This window comes from Macaca nemestrina, chromosome 3 (assembly GCF_043159975.1).
Source record: "Macaca nemestrina isolate mMacNem1 chromosome 3, mMacNem.hap1, whole genome shotgun sequence".
Classification (NCBI taxonomy): Eukaryota; Metazoa; Chordata; class Mammalia; order Primates; family Cercopithecidae; genus Macaca; species Macaca nemestrina.
The window spans coordinates 70,622,553-70,642,560 of NC_092127.1; the positions used below are offsets into that span (position 1 = coordinate 70,622,553).

At 39.1% G+C, this 20,008-nt stretch overlaps 1 protein-coding gene across 4 annotated transcripts in view; it reads left to right on the forward strand.

Moving 5' to 3' along the window:
- LOC105486188 (SEC24 homolog D, COPII coat complex component) overlaps positions 1-20,008 on the forward strand; it is a 112,210-nt gene that overhangs the window by 23,291 nt on the left and 68,911 nt on the right. For all 4 annotated transcript variants that reach the window (XM_011748909.3, XM_011748911.3, XM_011748912.2 and 1 more), the window contains exons 7-8: positions 9,210-9,321; positions 17,131-17,258. In XM_011748909.3, the coding sequence (XP_011747211.2) occupies positions 9,210-9,321; positions 17,131-17,258 (240 nt within the window). The remainder of the gene's footprint in view (positions 1-9,209; positions 9,322-17,130; positions 17,259-20,008) is intronic.

Here is a 20,008-nt window from a genome sequence, read left to right on the forward strand (position 1 = left end):
TAAAGTTAGAACTAAACTCTTCACTCAGGTGATTTTTTTGTAGGGTTACTCTTGAATAATTTTATCAGTCAAGCTTTACAAGGCTATTCTGCATAGCAAACAATCCCCAACTTTGCTTACAACTGCAAAGATGTATTATTCACTCAGCTTACATGTAGGCCGCAGCAACTGCAGATTGGCTTTAGGCTTTGCTTCATCCGTCCTTATTCCAGAATCCAGAGTGAAGAGGCATCCACTACTGAGGACATGCTATTTTGTGGCAGAGGGAGGAAACAGCTGGCCAAAATGTGCAACAGCTCTTAAAGCTTCCACTCGTGTGTGGCATGTGTTATAACCACTCATGTGCCCTTGGCTGAAGCAAGTCATAAAACAAAGCCCAATGTCAATGGGGCAGGGAAGCTGCCAATTTTATGGCATTGGGATATAAAATCCTTTTGGAATAATAATGAAATCGGCTACAGTTAGTTTTGTGTCTTTGAATAGATTCTGTAAACATAAGTAGAAGAAGTTAGAAATAAACTAAGGAGCACAAAAAGCTACCATATTAGCTAACTTTTGCTGTGTAACAAACTGCTACAAAACAGTAGCTTAGCACTACTATTTAATTAATTAATTAATTAATTAATTTGTTATTATACTTTAAGTTCTAGGGTACATGTGTACAACGTGCAGGTTTGTTACATATGTATACATGTGCCATGTTGGTGTGCTGCACCCATTAACTTGTCATTTGCATTACGTATATCTCCTAATGGTATCCCTCTCCCCTCCCACAACCCCACAACAGGCCCTGGTGTGTGATGTTCCTCTTCCTGTGTCCAAGTGTTCTCATTGTTCAATTCCCACCTATGAGCGAGAAATGCGGTGTTTGGTTTTCTGTTCTTGCAATAGTTTGCTGAGAATGATGGTTTCCAGCTGCATCCATGTCCCTACAAAGGACAGGAACTCATCCTTTTTTATGGCTGCATAGTATTCCATGGTGTATATGTGCCACATTTTCTTAATCCAGTCTGTCATTGATGGACATTTGGGTTGGTTCCAAGTCTTTGCTATTGTGAATAGTGCCGCAATAAGCATACATGTGCATGTGTCTTTATAGCAGCATGATTTATAGTCCTTTGGGTATATACCCAGTAATGGAATGGCTGGGTCAAATGGTATTTCTAGTTCTAGATCCTTGAGGAATCGCCACACTGTCTTCCACAATGGTTGAACTAGTTTATAGTCCCACCAACAGTGTAAAAGTGTTCCTATTTCTCCAGCACCTGGTGTTTCCTGACTTTCATGATTGCCATTCTAACTGGTGTGAGATGGTATCTCATTGTGGTTTTGATTTGCATTTCTCTGATGGTGAGTGATGATGAGCATTTTTTCATGTGTCTGTTGGCTGCATAAATGTCTTCTTTTGAGAAGTGTCTGTTCATATCCTTTGCCCACTTTTTGATGGGGTTGTTTGTTTTTGTCTTGTAAATTTGAGTTCTTTGTAGGTTCTGGATATTAGCCCTTTGTCAGATGAGTAGATTGCAAAAATTTTCTCCCATTCTGTAGGTTGCCTGTTCTCTCTGATGGTAGTTTCTTTTGCTGTGCAGAAGCTCTTTAGTTTGATTAGATCCCATTTGTCAATTTTGGCTTTTGTTGCCATTGCTTTTGGTGTTTTAGACATGAAGTCCTTGCCCATGCCTGTGTCCTGAATGATATTGCCTAGGTTTTCTTCTAGGGTTTTTATGGTTTTAGGTCTAACGTTTAAGTCTCTAATCCATCTCGAATTAATTTTTGTATAAGGTGTAAGGAAGGGATCCAGTTTCAACTTTCTACATATGGCTAGCCAGTTTTCCCAGCACCATTTATTAAATAGGGAATCCTTTCCCCATTTCTTCTTTTTGTCAGGTTTGTCAAAGATCAGATGGTTGTAGATGTGTGGTATTATTTCTGAGGGCTCTGTTCTGTTCCATTGGTCTATATCTCTGTTTTGGTACCAGTACCATGTTGTTTTGGTTACTGTAGCTTTAGCACTACTATTTATTAATATTCATGACCCAGTGGATTCCCTGGGCAGCTTTGCTAATCTGGGCCAGGCTCACCTGATTTTGGCTGGGCTTGCTCACGCATCTGGGGTCAGCTGGAGGCTTGGCTAGGGTGTGGATGGTTTAGGATAATGTATTAGTTTCCTGTGGCTGCTGTAACAAATTTGTAACAAATTACCACAAATCAGGTGACTTAAAACAATAGAAATTCATTCTAAGCAGGGCTGTGCTGCCTCTGAAGGCTATAGAGGAGAATCTATTCATAGGCTCTTTCAGCTTCTGGTGGCTTCAGGTCTTCCTTGACTTGTGACCATATGACTCCAAGCTCTGCTTCTGTGGTCACATTGAGTCCTCCTTTTCTTTGTGTCTTCTTCTCTGGGTGTCTGTCTCAAAATTCCTCTACCTCTTTCTTATACATGTGATTCCATTCAGGGCCAGGATAAGCTCCTCCTCTCAAGATCCTTAATAATATTCTTTTGCCATTTGAGGTAATGAAATGGAAAAGGATCCCTTATCCCTTTTGCAGGACATGCGATGGGGATGTGGCTCGCTTCTTCAGTGCCCCAATGCTCAAATCTCTAGGGGAGCATACAGATGGGCAGGCTGTGGGGCTCCATCTCCCATGGCAGTGTCTAGGAATGAATGTTTACAGTTGAAGCCCCAGTGGACATGTGTTACAGGGTGCTCTTTTAGTTTGCCGTCTATAGGCGACTTGTATTAACCAGCTCAGTTAGACCCCTTCCTTATCACAAGGACAGAGGGATTTCTGTATCCCAGGTTTTTGCCTTGGTGTACTGGAAGAATTGGATCACACGTGGACTTGGAGAATGAGTGCAAGGTTTTATTGAGTAGAAGTAGCTCTCAGCAGTTGGGGGAACCAGAGGGAACCTGGAGTCCTACCACTCAGTGGCCCGGGCCTCCTCTGACTGCCCCGGCCAAACTCCGCATCTGCCCGTGTCTGTCAGTGTGCTCTTCCACCGGTGTTCTCCCTCCACGTCCTCTCGCCGTCCAGCTGCTTGTATCTTTATCTGCTGATGTGCTCCTTTCCACATCTGGCTGCCTGTGTGTCTGCCCGCTAGGGACTTGGGTTTTTATAGGCCCAGGATGGGGGCATGGCAGGCCAGGGTGGTCTTGGAAAATGCAACATTTGGGCATGGAAGCAAGAGTGCCTGTCCTCACCTACGTCCGTGGTAGCAGAGCCCTACCCGGGGACCCACCTTTCTCTACCCAGCACTTCCCTGCCCCCCTCCTGTATCAGTAATATTCACAGATTTCAGAGATTAGGACATGGACGTGTCTTTCTGAGGGGCACTGCTCTTCCCATCATAGATAGTGTCATTTGTGTGTCTTGTGTTTGGTACCCATCTGTTGATGGGGGATGAACAGGCCACGTTGTCAAGCAAGGTACACTGGGTTTGTTCATGGGGTGGCAGACATCTAAGAGGGAAGGTAGGAGTTTGCATGGCCTTTTGAGGCTTAGGCTTGGAACGGGCACATCGCTACTTCTGCTGCATTCTCTTGGCCAATGCAAGTCACAAGACTGCCTTAGATTCAAAAATGGACTTTGCCTCTTGATGGGAGGAGGGGCAAGGCAACGTTGAAAAGAGCATTGATATAAGGAAGCGCAGATAATTTTGACTGTTTTTGTAATCTGTTACTTATTCTATATTTATTTGAATTTAAAGTTGAAGATTTGTAATACTGTCTACTGCTATAACATGTTAGAAATTAAATTTTGACAATTCTTAGTGCCGTTATTGATAATCATATTCCCAGTCATTACTTTTATGGCTTAAAAGAAAGAAGGAGGGAGATTTATTTTAATTAATGGTTTCACTTCATTATGGGGACTGAGTTGGAAAGTTAGGACAGTAGGCTGGAGACCTAGGGAAGAGTTGATATTGCAGCTCAAGTCTGAAGGCATCTGGAGGCAGAATTTTCCTCTTTCTCAGGAAACCTGTTTCTCCTAAGGTGGTCCGCTGATTAGATGAAGCCCATCCACATTATGGAAAGTAATCTGCTTTACTCAAAGCCTGCCTGTTTAAATGTTAATTCGATCTTAAAAAATACTTTAAAAATACCTTCACAGCACCATCTAGACTTCGACTGGTATTTGTCCCAAAAATGGCTTAGCCAAGTTGACACATAAAATTAACCATCACATCCCCTTTCTCTTGCATCATCTATACTTCTTTGAAAATGAACTTAAGTTTTTCTCTGTCTAGTTCATTCTCGTCAGAATATAAACATCCTATGATGCCTCCCATCATTAATAAAAGAAGCTTTCCTTGGCCTCTCCCCAAACCTGGATTCAGTTTCCTCCCATCTCTTGGCTTTCTTTTATAGCCAGAAATCTCCCAAAGAGTTGCCTATATCTGTCGTTTTCAGTTCATCTCCTCCCACTCTCTCCTGATCCTATTCCAGTTTAGATTTCATCACCACAACCCCACAATACTGTGCTAGTCCAATTACCGATGACTTCCTGTTGCCAAATCTAATGGTCAATTCTCAGCTTTCATGTGACTTGACATCAGCAGCAATTTGACACATCTGTTTACTCCGTTCTCCTTGAAATGAAACTTTTACATTTGCATTCTGGGATTCCTCCCATTTGCTTACATCTCTGTCTACCCCACTGGAGGCTCTGTCTCCTTTGTTGATGTCTCCCAATCTCTCTGACCACCTAGTGTTAGAAACGTCCTAAGGCTTAGTCTTTGGAGCTGTCCCTTTCTCCATTGACATTTACTCTCTGGATAACACTTCTCAAAATGTGCTCCCAGGACAGCACCATTAGCATCATCTGGGAGCTTATTAAAAATTCATGTTCTCAAGCCTCAGCACAAACCTATGGAATCAGAATCTCTAAGGGTAAGGCCCTGGAATCTGTGTTTCAACAAGCTCTTCAGATGATTCCTGGGCACACCAAAGTGTGCAAAGCACCACTCTAGATAATTCCATCTATTTTCGTGGCTTCGAATAAGTGCAGATATTCCTAGTAAAGACGTTTTCCCTGAAATCCAGATCCAATTCCATTCTTCTACCTCCTCAGGCCAAAAACCTGGGAATCATCTCTGATTCTTCCTTTCTTGCACATCTCACATTTAGTTCTTTAGCTAGTTCTCTTGGTCCTACCTTGTCTATTCATCCTGTTCCAAGCCTCTACTATCTACCTACCTAGGTTTTTATAAGAGTCTCCTAATTGGTCTCCCTGCCCTTTCAGTCGTCCATTCCAATTCTAAGTCAGATCATGTCATGGCTAAGGAAACCAATACTCTAGTTAAAAACTAAAGTTCTTACAATAGTCTACAGGATCCTACATTATTTGCCACCTCTGGCTCCCCTCACCCCCTCCACACACACGCACGCACACACACACACACACACACACACACACACCTCCTACCCCTGACCTTGTCTCTTACCACTCTTCTCCACCTGCTTTGACCAACACCAGCAGCCTCCTTATTGTTCCTTGGCAGGCCAAGCATGGCCCTAACTCAAGGCCTTTGCCTTTATTCTGCTTTGATGCTCTTCCCCTAGATGTATGCAGGGCATGACTCATGTCCTCATTTCCTTAATGTCCTCATTGCTCATCCTTAGTCTCCCTGGCACCCCATCCATATCACTCCATATCCACAGCACTGATTACTGCCTGATGTCGGGTGTATTACTTGTACATTTGTTTACTTACTGCCTTTCTTCCGCACAAGAATGTCCACTCCATGAGGGCAAGGATTTGGTTTTGTTCACTGCTGTGTCTCTAACACTTAGAACAGAGCCTGATACATAGTATATGTCCACATATTCCTTGAATGAATGAATTAATAAATAGGCAACAAAAGCAAGAAGGAGTAGATGCTGTGACTCATCCAGGACCCTTACAATACATACAGACAAATCAGTCCAGTATTTATTTTTATCTTAAAACTAATGAAATCGTGATGGTCAGATGGAGCCTGTTTGTGTTCCTATTACCAAAGGAATATGCTTTTGCTAACAAAATAAATTTTTCCTTCTGGAAAGAAAGATGTAAAGTCACATTTACTGAGCTTCTGCTATACTCCAGTCCTGAGCTAGGTGCGTAGGTGCTTATTACAACCCTTTTGGGTGGTGGTTTTAAATAAATTTTGAAAGTAAGGAAATATATCGTCATCAAAACTCTTCCTCCCTCCTTTTCTGTGTCCATAAGAGGATTATTCAGTAGTTGGGTGCTTTCTACTCCCCTTATCTTACCACTCCAAAATTCACATGATCCTGCTAAGCAGCCTTTCTTGCGTGGCACACACATCTTCCTGTTTTTCCCTTATCCTTGTTCACTTATCTCAAGATAATCACTTTCTTTTTTTCTCTTTTCCAATTCTGTTTTATGAACTCAGAATGCTCCACTCATAGCAGATAAATATAATCGTAATTCTAGCAGCACATCTTCTGAAGGAAAAATAAGTCTATACCTTTTGAAGTAGTTTTGGAATTATCAAGAATCACTGTCATTAAATCTAAACCCTTCAAGTACTGAGTCACAGTCAAAATTGCTGTTGATGCTTCTTTATCTCTAAGCCTGTTTTTCAAGAACATGCATTTGAGGTAAATAAAAAAAGGCATAGTATTTTTTAGCAATTATCAGAACTACTTTAATATCTCCCACTCTTTTCTTTGTAGTATTCCATCCAAGATATGAATTAATTTAGAAATGTAATTACTACTGATAACATTGTTTCTTTGGAGGCAGGGCTTTGTAAATTGCAAATGGATAATTTAAAAATAAACTTTTTGGAAACATAGTCTATTGAAGACTATATTCAATATGTTCTGTATATTTTGCACACTAATACATTATCATGGTTTTTACTTCACTTTCATATTGGACTCTTTGTTGGTTGAAATGATTGCAATAAATATTGATAATATAAAAACGACTCTAAGCCAGGTGCAGTGGCTCATGCCTATAATCCCAGCACTTTTGGTGGCTAAGGTAGGAGGAAAACTTGAGTCCAAGAATTTGAGACAAGCCTGGGCAACAAAGTTAGACCCCATTTCTACAAAAAATTTAAAAATTAACTGGGCATAGTGGTGCACACCTGTAGTCCCAGTTACTTGGCAGGCTGAGGCAAGAGAATGGCTTGAGCCCAGGAGATTGAGGCTGCAGTGAGCCCTCTTCATGCCACTGTACTTCAGCCTGAGCATCAGAGCAAGACCCTGTCTCAAAAAAATAAAAATCAACTCTATTTTTAATGAATTCGGTTAACCTTGTGGTCAAAATACAGAATATAATTACAGTGTTTCAGTTTCTCTGCTTCTTGTCTCTGCTCATGGTAGCTTTAGTCTTGTCTGTGTCTGACAGCAGTTACGTTTGGAGCCATTTTATGTTTTAATCTAATAACAGTTCACATCCTATGAAATTAGGAGGGAAGACCTGTAGACTTAAAGGCAGGCTAAATCTGTCATCAACATTTCATAAAACCAATGTTGTCAGTACCAGCTGGGGACTGGATTGGATGGAATGGGAGGGAAGAGTAGAGAAAGCAACATTTCAGAGTTTGCAGAAGGCAGTTTTCATATCGTTAATGGTTTTAGGAATATTAAAAACTGCACCCTTGGTGCAGTTTGGACACACTGTTCCAGTCTGGACACACTTCATGTTTCTCCATTTTTTTCTTCCTCTTCTTACACCCTCTCCATTTTTTTTTCCTTTTATTCCTCCTTGTTTCTCCTATGAAGAAAGAAGTGAGGGAAGGGAGAAGATAAAGAGGAACATAATTATTGGGATTCTTTCTTGTTCTCTTTTTAACTGCATACTACTAGATTTTGCTCATAATTTTCACTCCTAAACAATTAGAACAGAAAGACATTTTGTATCTCTTATAATATTCATCAATAACAATTGTTTTTAACAGAGAAATATCAGATGCTTCCACATTCGATGACAGAACTTAGAGACTTTTGCTCCTGTTGACTTCTCTACAGTGGGCAAAAACCACATAGGATTGCTTTATACCGTTTGTGTCTTACATCTCAAGGAGCCAGGGATGCAGTTGGGGAAACTTGAAAAGCAAATTGAAGATCAAAAGACATTTGAGGAGAACGTTAAGGTTTTTTATAGGTTGTATATTATAAATCATTTCTTCTGAGATAATTTTTAGCCTTTTGGAAGTTTCTTTTATTTGAAAAAGTATTTCCTTTGTTTATTTATTTTGAGATAGGATCTTCCTCTGTTGCCCAGGCTGGAATGCAGTGGCACGATCATAGCTTATTGCAGCCTTGAACTCCTGAGCTTAAGCAATCCTCCTACTTCAGCCTCCAGAGTAGCTGGGACTACAGGCAGATGCCACCATGCCTGGCTAATTTTTAAAACCTTTTTAGTAAAGATGAGGCCTCACTCTGTTGCCCAGGCTGTTCTTGAACTCCTGAGCTCAAGTGGTCCTCCCACCTTGGCCTCCCAAAGTGCTGGGATTATAGACATGAGCCATTGTACCAGGCCAGTATTTCCTTTAAATAGTTATTTTCAATTTCTTTTGTTACCAGATTTTTTTTTTTTTTTTTTTTTTTTTTTTTTTTTAAGAAAATGCTGACCAGGTGCAGCGGCTCACACCTGTAACACCAACACTTTGAGAGGCCAAGGCAGGAGGATTGCTTGAGCCCAGGAGTTTGAGACCAGGGCAACATAGGGAGAGGAGGCCCTGTCTCTGCAAAAAGATGAAGAAAAAGAAAATTAGCCAGGTGTGGTGGCACCCACCTGTGGTCCCAGCTACTCGGAATGGCTTGAGTCAGGGAGGTGAAGGCTGCAGTGAGCCATGATTGTGCCACAGCATTCCAGAAAGAAAATGCTTACCTATGTTCCTAACAAACACATTAGATAAAAATAAAGTTCTCTGAAGGGTCACATTGTCAGATTTGAAGCTAAAGAATTACAGAATATAATTGGAAATTACTATTCTAAAATTGTAACCATTTTGACTGAAGACACGGTAGGTTTTTCCATGACAATTTGATCTGAAATGAACAGAAAGGATTTAGAAAATGCCAGTTTGTGCGAGTGCGTGAGACTGTGTGTATGTGTGTCTCTGTGTGTGTGAATATGGAGAGGGAGGGGAAAAGGAGGGAGGAGAGGGCAAGAGTACTCTCTAAATGGAATGTTGAGAAGGACCTGAATCTACTTTAACGAGCTCTTGATGTCTTATTTATCAGATCCAGGTGATCGAGAATGATAGAGCCAGCAGAGGAGGACAAGTTTATGCCACCAACACCAGAGGCCAGATCCCTCCGCTGGTCACTACAGATTGTATAATACAAGACCAAGGTATTTGTTTTTAATTATGCCGTTTATTAAGGTTTTAAAGCTTCTCACCGTTTCTAAAGCAAATACACTGACACCCTTCAATAATGCTCTTAATAATGGAAAACCCCATTATAGCTAATAATGAACCAGTTCTCCATTTATCCCTCAAATACTAAGAGGATGCTATCAACTGAATTTTATTCTCTGCGTATAGAAGTCTGGAGAGTTTCCAGTGAGGTACAGAGCAGTATATCTGCTTAAAACAATTATTTATTTTAATTTATGGGTTTAAATTAGTTTATACCCTGCTTTGGTTTAATTTATTCACTATGTTGGAAAGCTGGCACAAGCAGAGCAGTAAGGAATTAGACTCTTTGAGATGTCAGCAGACCTGGTTCTAGCCCCAACAACATTTTCTAAGCAGATCTTTTTAACATTTTGGGTTCTGTTTTCCCACATGTAAACTGGGAAGAGGAGAAGCTGAGCTGCATCTCTACTGTTCCATACCTCTCAGCTCAAGAATATAATACCGTATTGTTCATGACAAGTTAAAAATATAACTCGATGAAATCTGATGTCTGAGATTCTGAATATACCATTTTAATGAATCGTGTACTCAATCCTAGAAGCGTAACATCAGTATACAAACAAGTATTTTGTCTCATCCCAGAGTTGTTGAGCTAGCCAAGCTCTAGTTGGGGATCCTCTCTCTATCCTCTGTGCCGCCTTCGGAGCTAACCTTATAGAGCAGATAGTACAGTGAGGTAGAAAGAGATTTGATTGGGAGAATTCAGACTCCACTCCTTACTGCCCAAGTGAGCTTTGTCCATTTCACCTCTCTCTCAACCACAGCATCACCCTCAGTAACATGTGGAGACTCAGACTGGCCCTGCAGAGCCAATGTGAGAATTAGAGGTGACTGTGTGCATGAGTCTTTGTGTGTGTGTGTGTGTGTGTATGCACGCACACACATAAGTATGCTTATATGTGTTTAGAGGGCTCAATACACAGAAGGGTTTCATGTAAATTATAGGTGTTGTAGATAGTGACATGAAAACAATGCAGATGACTTCATTTATTATTCTAAAAATAATTTGTCCTTCTCGGCCTTTTGGCTAAGATCAAGTGTAAAAATAATTTGTTTCTTCCTCATTACTTACAGAACCCATTCCAACTAGTTAGATGAGTTTATATTTGTAAAGCAATTAGGGCTTAGTAGATAATAGGTTGAGCTATATGAAATTGTTGATTTTTTTTTCTATCACTGTGACCTATAAAAGTGGCAATTTCATTTCAACCTAATGATAAGTGTTATATAAATGTTTTAATATCTATTTATTTTATTTAATATTTAAAATAAATATAAAACATTATTTGGGGCTTTTTCTAACCTAAAGAATTTTCCTGACGAGCCTCATCTCCCACCTATTTCTTTCTTTACAACTGCCTTCATATAGCCTCTCATCCTCTTTCTCCTCATGCCTCTGATTTTCACATTGTACTGTTTTCTGTGCAGCAGCCTGAGGATGGTTTTTTGTTTACCCCTGTATCCTTAGAAATTCATCTGGTATCTAGAACATACTAGTTGACCAATAAATATTTATCGGACCCATGTACTTGGAATATATGACTTTTACCCCTTTATTTGGGAAACATTTAGTTCTTCCAAACTTCCAAACTCAATTTAAATTTTCTTTTTGAAGTCTTCTCCAGTGTTTTTTCCCATAATACTTCGTATGTATTTCACCCCTATCACATTAAATTTTACTGTGGTTTAGATAAGTCTCTCCCACAAATCTTTGAGCTATCTGGGATCAGAATTCCACTTGTTCAGAACTTCACTCATTCATGCGTACATCTAGAAAATGTTTGTTCAGTGCCTATTATGTGCCAGGCCTCTATACTAAACCTGAGGTTAATAATATAATCAAAATATACAAAATAACATTATTATAGCTAATAATTGCAGGTACTTAGTATGTATCAAGACAATTTTCTAGCCACTTTATATGGAATAATTCATTTAATCCCCCTGTAATGTTATGAGATAGGCATTAATATCATTCTCGTATTACAGAGTGGAAAACTGAGGCACAGAATGCTTAGGTAATTTACCTAAGAAATGTAGCTAGCAGGAGGAAAAGCTAGAATTTGAACTCAAGCATTCTGATGCAAGTGCCTATGTTCTTAACTTCACTGCCTCTATTCAGAAATAAAAGACACGGCTCTTTTTTTAAATGAGTGAACAATCTGGCAAGGAAAAAGAAATAACTAAATATTAATTCAGTGAGATAAATGTTATAATAGAAAGTTAAACAACATGTTGCCATGGGAACTTAAATGTGAAGTCACCAACCAGATAACTGACCCAGCCTGTCTTGCTTGAGGCAGGGACACCCAAACTGTGTCCTCAGCAAGCAAGTATAACCCACAAGACTAGGGAGGTGGGGGAGAGGAGGGTTGCCAGGCAGAGGAGGTGAATGTGCTAAAGTATCGTAGTGGGAGAGAGCATAGTACATGTCAAGTAACAGCATGTGCATAGGTTTTTGTTTTTTGAGGGACTCGTGGGTAGTTTTTAAATTGTGGTCAAATCTATATCTATATAACATAAAATTTATTATTTTAACCATTTTTAAGTGTACAATTCAGTGGCCTTAATTACATTCACAATGTGCAACCAAATCATTCTTATTACTTGTTTCTAGAACTTTAAAAACAAATCATCCCACCCTGAAACTCTGTACCCATTAAACGATAACTCCCCATTCTTCCACCCTACCCATCCCCTGGAAGACTCTATTCTACGTTCTGTGTCTATGAGTTTGCCTACTCTAGGCGCGTCATTTGAGTGAATCATACAGTATTTGTCCTTTTCTGTCTGGTTTATTTTACTTAACATAATATTTTCAGGGTTCATCTACCTTGTAGCGTATATCAGAATTTCATTCCTTTTTAAGGCTACATAACATTCCATTTTTTATGCATACCACATTTTGTTTTCCATTCATCTGTGGAAGGACATTTGGGTTGTTTCCACCTTTTGGCTATTGTGAGTAATGCTGCTGTGAATATTTATGTACAAGTATCTATGCGAGCCCCTGCTTTCATTTCTTTGGAGTATATACCGTACCTAGAAGTGAAATTGCTGGATCATACAGTATGGAAAGAGTACGAGGGAAGGAGTGGGTGAGCAGGCAGGACTAGTAAGGTGGCAGGGTCTCAATCATTGTCCTCTCTCCTTAGCCTGCAGTCTAACCCTTGGCAAGAGGAGAGAGCGGCCCTGGTATGGAGCCCCAAAATTGGCCCAGTCATACCCTTTTGCTATGAAGCCCCTTTGTCTGACCTGGCTTATTTGCCAATAGTAATAAGCTTTTTAGGATGTAGCTCAAGATTCTCAGACATGTACAGACATTCACAGATGTAAGTAGAACATAGAGTTGGAAGGAACCTTGGACTTTCTTTGCTCAGCTCTCTCACTTTACAGATGTAAGGGTAAGGGCCAGGGAGGTTAAGTGGCTTGCCCAAGGCCATACAGCTGGTTAGGATCAGAGCCAATAAATAAAAGTTTAAAATATTCTTAAACTTTAAAATATTACTCCTTTGCCTTTAAATATGAGGCCTTACTCCTTTGCCTTTAAATAATGCCTTAAAATAAAATCTTATTTTAAGATTCCACTTGTCCTTTGGTTTCCATCCTTTAAGACCCTGTTCAATGACCTCATCCTTTGTGTAGTCAGTGCTGGTCTAAGTGACAGAGTCATTGTCTCCCTTCTTCTATTTCTTAATCTGTTTGCTCTTCTGTGATACTTACCATGCTATGTTGCAATGATCTATTTTTACTGTCACTCTTTCCAACTAGATTGCGAAGCCAGAGACTTGACTCTATTCTGTTTCTAAGCCCTTGCCTGGAGTTTAGCTTAGTAAATGTTTGTGGAATGAATTTGTTGAATGTTTTCAGTAAAATTATCCTATAATGCTCTTTATTAAGCATCTCAAAAAGTTTCAAATCGTAGTTCCTGAGGTTGCTAAATTATCCACGGTAGCCAGACTGTTTATGCTCCACTGTCGTTATACCTGTTTATAAAAACAAATTCTCAATTGCTTTTTCAAATTTTATTCTTTATGTACATTATCTTCCTGAACGAAGCATTTGTTTAGTCACCTTCAGAGCTCATTCATTTATGCATATTTCACTGTCAAAAAATAAACCCTTTAAGGGTAACAAATATCCAGCTTCAATATTTTATTGGTAATTTTAAGGAATATAATTGAGTGCAATGGAAAATTAAAATAAACTTTAAAATACTTTAAAAATTCTTAGTTCATCATCTCTATAATATTGTGTAATGATGATAAGGAAAGTTTTGTTTAAATATGAAACAAACACTATTAAGCGTTCAAGTGTATTTACATTTATTAATATTACCTAAGGGTTCCTTTACTTTTATTCCTGCTGCCAAAAATCTGGTTTCCTCCTCTATTACTGCTAACCTGGGCTCTTAAAGCAATGGACCAATTTACCTGTCTCTATTCTTTTTCTGTTCCTAGAAGCTATCTAACTTTGGGCAGATTGATTTTCTTCAATTACTTATTTGATCATTTTACTCTTGCCAAAAAAAAAAGTTCTGGTTGGTTGGTTGGTTGGTTGGTGGTGGTGGTTGTTTTTTTTTTTTCCTCCCTTGCTAAAAAAATGTCACTGTTGCCCATGGGCAGACAGGGTTGGTCTCAACTCCTCATCCAGCATTCCAGGCCTTGGCGACCTGAACTTAATTTTTCCGGGATGTTGTAGAAAATTATAATTTGTTCTAATCCCACTTTTGCCACTTACTAACTCTGACTTTTGGAAAGTCACACAACCTCCCGGTGTCTCAGTTTCCTCCACAGTAAAGTGGATTATAAATATATTAATCCATAGAGTTATTGTGGGGCTAAATGAGTTTACATGTAACAGTCTTAGAATGATGTCTAGCACATTGACTGCTATTATTATTATTATCCTTGTTGTTAGTACTATATCTTCCCCTTCTCTCAGATGCTCTGCAGTCCAGCCCAAGGACTGGATTCAGCCTGCAGTCATGTTAATTTGTCCTACACAGTAATTTCTTTTGTTTCTATTTGAATTAATTGTCATTATTTAAAAATCAGAATACATTATATAAAAATCCAGATTTCCAGTTTGTCCTAAAAACTGTGAAATCTGGCACTAGTAGCTTGGAAATTAGCAGAATAAAAGCTTTCTTAAGTCCAACCTTCCATTCATTTCAGGCCTGCATCTGTGCAGCAAAACATGGCCAGAGAAAGGCTCACAACCCCGCCACAACCTCTATTTAAACTCAGTACCATAAACTTCCCAACACACTCTATTTCCCAAGTCTTTTCACTTTTCCAGTCTCCTTAGTGACTATTTCACACTTTTTCAAACCTGCATTACCTTCTCTCACATCTTTCTTTTAGCTGCTTTACATCCTCCTTTCAGAAAGGAAATTCTGTGCACCCCACCACCACATGGACCCCCAATGTCAATGCATCCTCCCACTGTGCCCACCTGCATTTGGCCCTCGGTGAGCAATCTGTGCTCCAGCGGAAAGCCAGTCTCTCTCCGTGTGTACTACTCAAGTATACATTTCCACAGTACTCTCCCCTCTTCCTCTTAAATCATCAGTATATTTCTTTCTACAGAATGATTCCCATCTTTTTTAAAAAAAACCCTTCTCCCATCTTAAAATATAAAAATGTTTTCTTGGTCCACTTCCCTTACCAGCTAGCACTCTTTTCTTTCCACCCCTCTACAGCAAAACTTAAAAGGACTATTGCCAATTCTTCTCCTTCTGTTATCTCTTAAACTCACTCTGAGCAGATTTTCCCCCAGCATTCCACCAAAACTGCCTCTTTCGGATCTCCAGCAGCACCATCTGGCACAGATGATTGTGCCTCCGCATGAAATACATCCTACACTTCACTTCAGGACGCTAGGCTCCTCGTTTCATCCTTCTCAGTCCTTTGGCTGCTTTCTCCTCCTTCTCTAACCTCCTTATCTTGGAGGACCCCAGAGTTCAGTACTTGATCATCTTTTCTTCTTTGGCCATAATTATTCCCGTGGTAGTTTTAACCTGGTTTCATGGTTTCAGACACCATCTCTATATGCTAAGAATTCCCAAATGTGTATCTCCAGCCCAGACTTCAGCCCAGTCTCTAGATGTACATATCTAATTGTCTATTCAGCATTGCTGTTCGACTGTGTAATAGATTTCCCATATTGGACATGTCCCAGACTAGATTCCTTATCTCCACCCACACACCTGTTAAAACATCCCTTCCCTTCCTGCAGCCTTTCCTTTGTCAGTTGATGGCAATTTTATGCTTCTGGTTTCTCAGGCCAGCAACCTTAGTCATTCTTGACCATCACGGTCTCTCACACCTCACATCTTCACACCTTATATGCCCTTTAACAAATAAGTCACTGTACCTTCGAAATATATCCAGAATTTAGCCACATCTCAACACTTCTACTGCTGTCGGGCTAGTACTGCAGCAGCCTCCACATGGTCTCCCTGGTTCTACTCTTTCCCACTGCAATCCATTCTGAAAATACAGGCAGAGGAACCTACATTACAGCATGACACTCCTCTGCTCTAAAACCATCAGTGGCTCCTCATTTCTTTGGGAGAAAAGCCAGAGGGCTTAAAATGGTCTCAAGAGTCTACCTCATCTGACCTGTTGCTTCGCTGAACTCCACACCCATTGGTGCCCACCACAGTGGCTCCATTCCAGCTCCATGGGCTTCCTGCTGTCCCTCTACTCTGGGCGTGTCCTTCCCCAGATACCCGCTTGGGTAAATCGCTTGCCTCCTGCGACTCTTTGCTTGGATGTTACCTTTTAAATAAGGTCTACCTTGTAAGTATTTAAAATTGCAATCTGCCTCCCACTTCCTGGTACCCCTTCACTAGATATGCTTTTTTCACAGCATTTATCACCTTCTAATGTCCTATATAATTTACTTTTATTAGGCGTAATATTCATTATCTGTGTCCTCTGCAAGAACATAAGCTCTGCAAGCACCTAGGACAGGGCCTGAAATGTCGTAGACACTCAGTGAACGTTTGATTAATAATTACATTTTTTTAGTCATAATATTTTATTTCAAAATTTATTTTAGACAAGTTATTCTAGTGATAAAAATATTCTTTATGTCATAGATATTGTTTTAACACTCGGATATGCCACGAAGTAAAGATATTTGGTCAAGAAGCCTAACATCTATTAAAAATAGATTAGGGTGTTTTTGAAAATAATACTTCTATTACAAGTAGAATTTTCATTTCTAAATTCAATTTCCAAATTTAGAAAAAAATAGTCAAATGGAATCATATTTGACAAAGTATCACTTGCTAATATGAAATGGTATAGAAATGCTTACCTTTCCCATAAGCAGATAGAAGAGGATGAAGAAGAAATGACTGTGATTCAAAAATTTTGTTCTTTCATATTTGTGTGTCTCTTTGTTTAATTTTTTCCGTTGGATCTAAATACCTCTCAAATCTATAGTAATACTATATTAAGACTGCTTATAGAAAATAATAATAACTAAGATACTTATATCTTTGCAGTAGGATTCAGAGTATTTTTATTTTGTAAGAAATTACAGTGTACCTAGAATGTAGATTGTAGAATTGCACAATACTATTTTTTAAAAAAACAAATCTTGAAGAGAGTTTTACAAATAAGAAATAATGCAATGCGTTATCTAGAAGTACCTTTATAAATATTTGAATATCTTAGGGAAAGTTTTTTTCTAAACAAATTTTAACTGTATCCTTTTGAATGTTTCAGGAAATGCCAGTCCTCGATTCATCCGTTGTACAACATACTGTTTTCCATGCACATCAGATATGGCTAAGCAAGCTCAGATTCCATTAGCTGCTGTCATCAAACCCTTTGCCACCATTCCTTCAAATGAGGTAAGAATGATATATAATAGCAATTCAACAATTTATCAATTCCAAAATTACTCTTTTCTTACAGTTTTCTTGTATGTTATTCCATCATATAATCAGGAAACTGGAATATATTTTTATAATGCAAAACATCTAGTGATTGAATTCATCAGGAAAACAAATAGTCCAAAAAGCTATGGTTTTTGGCCTCCTGTACACCAAATACAGATGGACTAAGTCAGTTTTTGGCTTATTGTGGTAATGCACATGTATACAGAAAATATAGAGTGTCCCACAGTAAAAGTATCATGACTTGTCATGAGGCCCTGATACCCTAGTTTAGAGCCCTTACTTTGTGAGTGTTCTGTTGAGGGAAGATGATAGATCCTATAGTCCTTGATCTATTAGAGCAGATCTTACTACATCTGCTTTAATTATCACTGGGCCAGGATACTCATCAACTCCTACTTAAACGTTAGAAAGCACGGGGTAGATAAATCTGTATATATTGGTTTGAAAATATGTGTGCAACATATAGTTGAGTGGGAAAAAAAGATAAGTGGTTTACATTGAAAATCTGCAGTTTTGTTGCCAGTGGGTATTTGATCTAGGCTTCCAGAAATAACCCAGTTCCAACCTACACTGCTGCCATTCCTTCTTTTGATGCCCCTGAATGGTGGATGCCCACATGCGCACAGAAACACAGGCACTGTAGCAGAGCAAGTCACACAGGGGAAGAAAAGCTTGACTTCCAGCTGGAGTTGTGACCATTACCCATTGCAGTATCCCAGTAAGCTAGGGCAAACCACAGATTCCTCTTGCTGCACTAAAGGCTGGAGCCCCAGTATTCCCTCCCAGCATAAACCTCAGTCTTGGATCTAATGAAGTAGGCTGATCTCATGCACACCTAGCAGCATCTGAGCAAGAGGCAGAGCATCTGCAAGAGAAAACAGATTCGTTCCCTTTCTTGGGCTCACCACACCAGCTGCTATGGAGAGTAAAGCAGTGTGGGGAAGGGGAGGAGGAAGCTGTGGTGAGTGGGGCTTACTTTATATCCTGTGAGGGAAAGAAGAGAGAAAAGAGAGATGTGTGATGTGTGCCGTGGCTTTCATACCCTTTGGGATCTCCACTCACTGTCTTTATGAATGTAGTGTAGTCCTGCTGACGCTTCTTTTTGGGAGTAGAGTGACCTGGCTTGGAGTAAGTCATGGGAGAGGCATTGAACTGTTTTTAGAAGCCAGACTTACATGTGGTATGGTTTCATATTTGTAAATCAAGATGTGCATTCAGTGTTTCCTTTACATATTTTAACCACAATCTCTTCCATGATGGTTCTAGAAATTTAGTATAATATTTATAAATACCTCATTAAACTCACTATGCTTAGTATGAATGTGGTAGACCAATATGTATTGACAAAGAAATGCCACTATGTACAATGAATGCGTTTTAAAGAATAACTTAACTAGAAATATTTTCAAAGCTATTTTCAACATTTTGTTTTGAAAATTTTCAAACATACAGAAAATCTAAAAGGATTTCATAGTGAACACCTATATCCCTGCCACCTAGATATTACCATTAGCATGTAACTATACTTGTTTTGTCACATATCATGATATTCATCTGTCCATCAACCCATCTTTTTTCTTCTGATGCATTTTAAAGTAAATTACAGACATTTAGACACTTCACTCTAAATACTCCAGAATGAACATCATTAACTAGTGTTCAAAATTTGCTTACAGATTATTTTCTCATTTGAGGCAAAATTCATTTACAATAAAAATGTACATCTTAAGTGAACATTTATTGAGTTTTGACAACTGTATATACCTATGTAGCCCAGACACTTATCAAAACATAGAACATAATTGCCACCCCAGAAAGTTATCTCATGCCATTTCCTAGGCAACCCCCATCCCTTCATGTAACCTTCTTTCCCTGGCAGCCACAATTATGATTGTTTTCTGTGATAGATTTTTTTAGCCTATTCTAGCACTTCATGTAAATAGAATCATAACGTATGCACTATTGTACGAAGGTACTCTTACTCAACATAATGTTTTAAGAGCCATTATGATGTTGCACGTATCAATAATCTGTTTCTTTCTTATTGCTGAATAATAATTCATTGTGTGAATATACTGTTACACCCTGGCCTCCTTTAAGAGGTCTTAGGCTGGGTGAGGTGGCTCGCACCTGTAATCCCAGCACTTTGGAAGGCGAAGGAGGGTGGATCACCTGAGGTCAGGAGTTTGAGACCAGCCTGACCAAGATTACGCGACAATCTTGGCTCACAAGACTGGTGAGAGAGGGAGACTCTGTCTCAAAATAAAAAAAGAGTTTTTATAGGCTGACTTCATGTGCAGGTATCCATAACAGTATGTGGTATTGGTCTTTTCTTTTGAAAGAGTCAAATACTGTACTTTTAAATAAGTAAAACATAAACAATCAAAAGATGAAAAGGGTATACAATGAAAAATAGGCCTCTGCCTACCTCTGCCTCCTCCCCTTTCATATAACCCTTGCCTGTTCTTTGTGATTCCTCTAGAAATAAAATATGCATATAACAACATAAAAGTATCTATCCTTTTAAAAAAAAAGGTATGTAAATGTAAATGATAGAATGGTACACACATTGTTCTGTACTTTTTAAAATTAATATCTCTGGCACTGATTTCATATTATTGCCTACAGAGCTACCTCTTTTAAAACAGCTGGGTAATATATTAATATGAGAAACATTATTATAACTATACATACAAAATCAA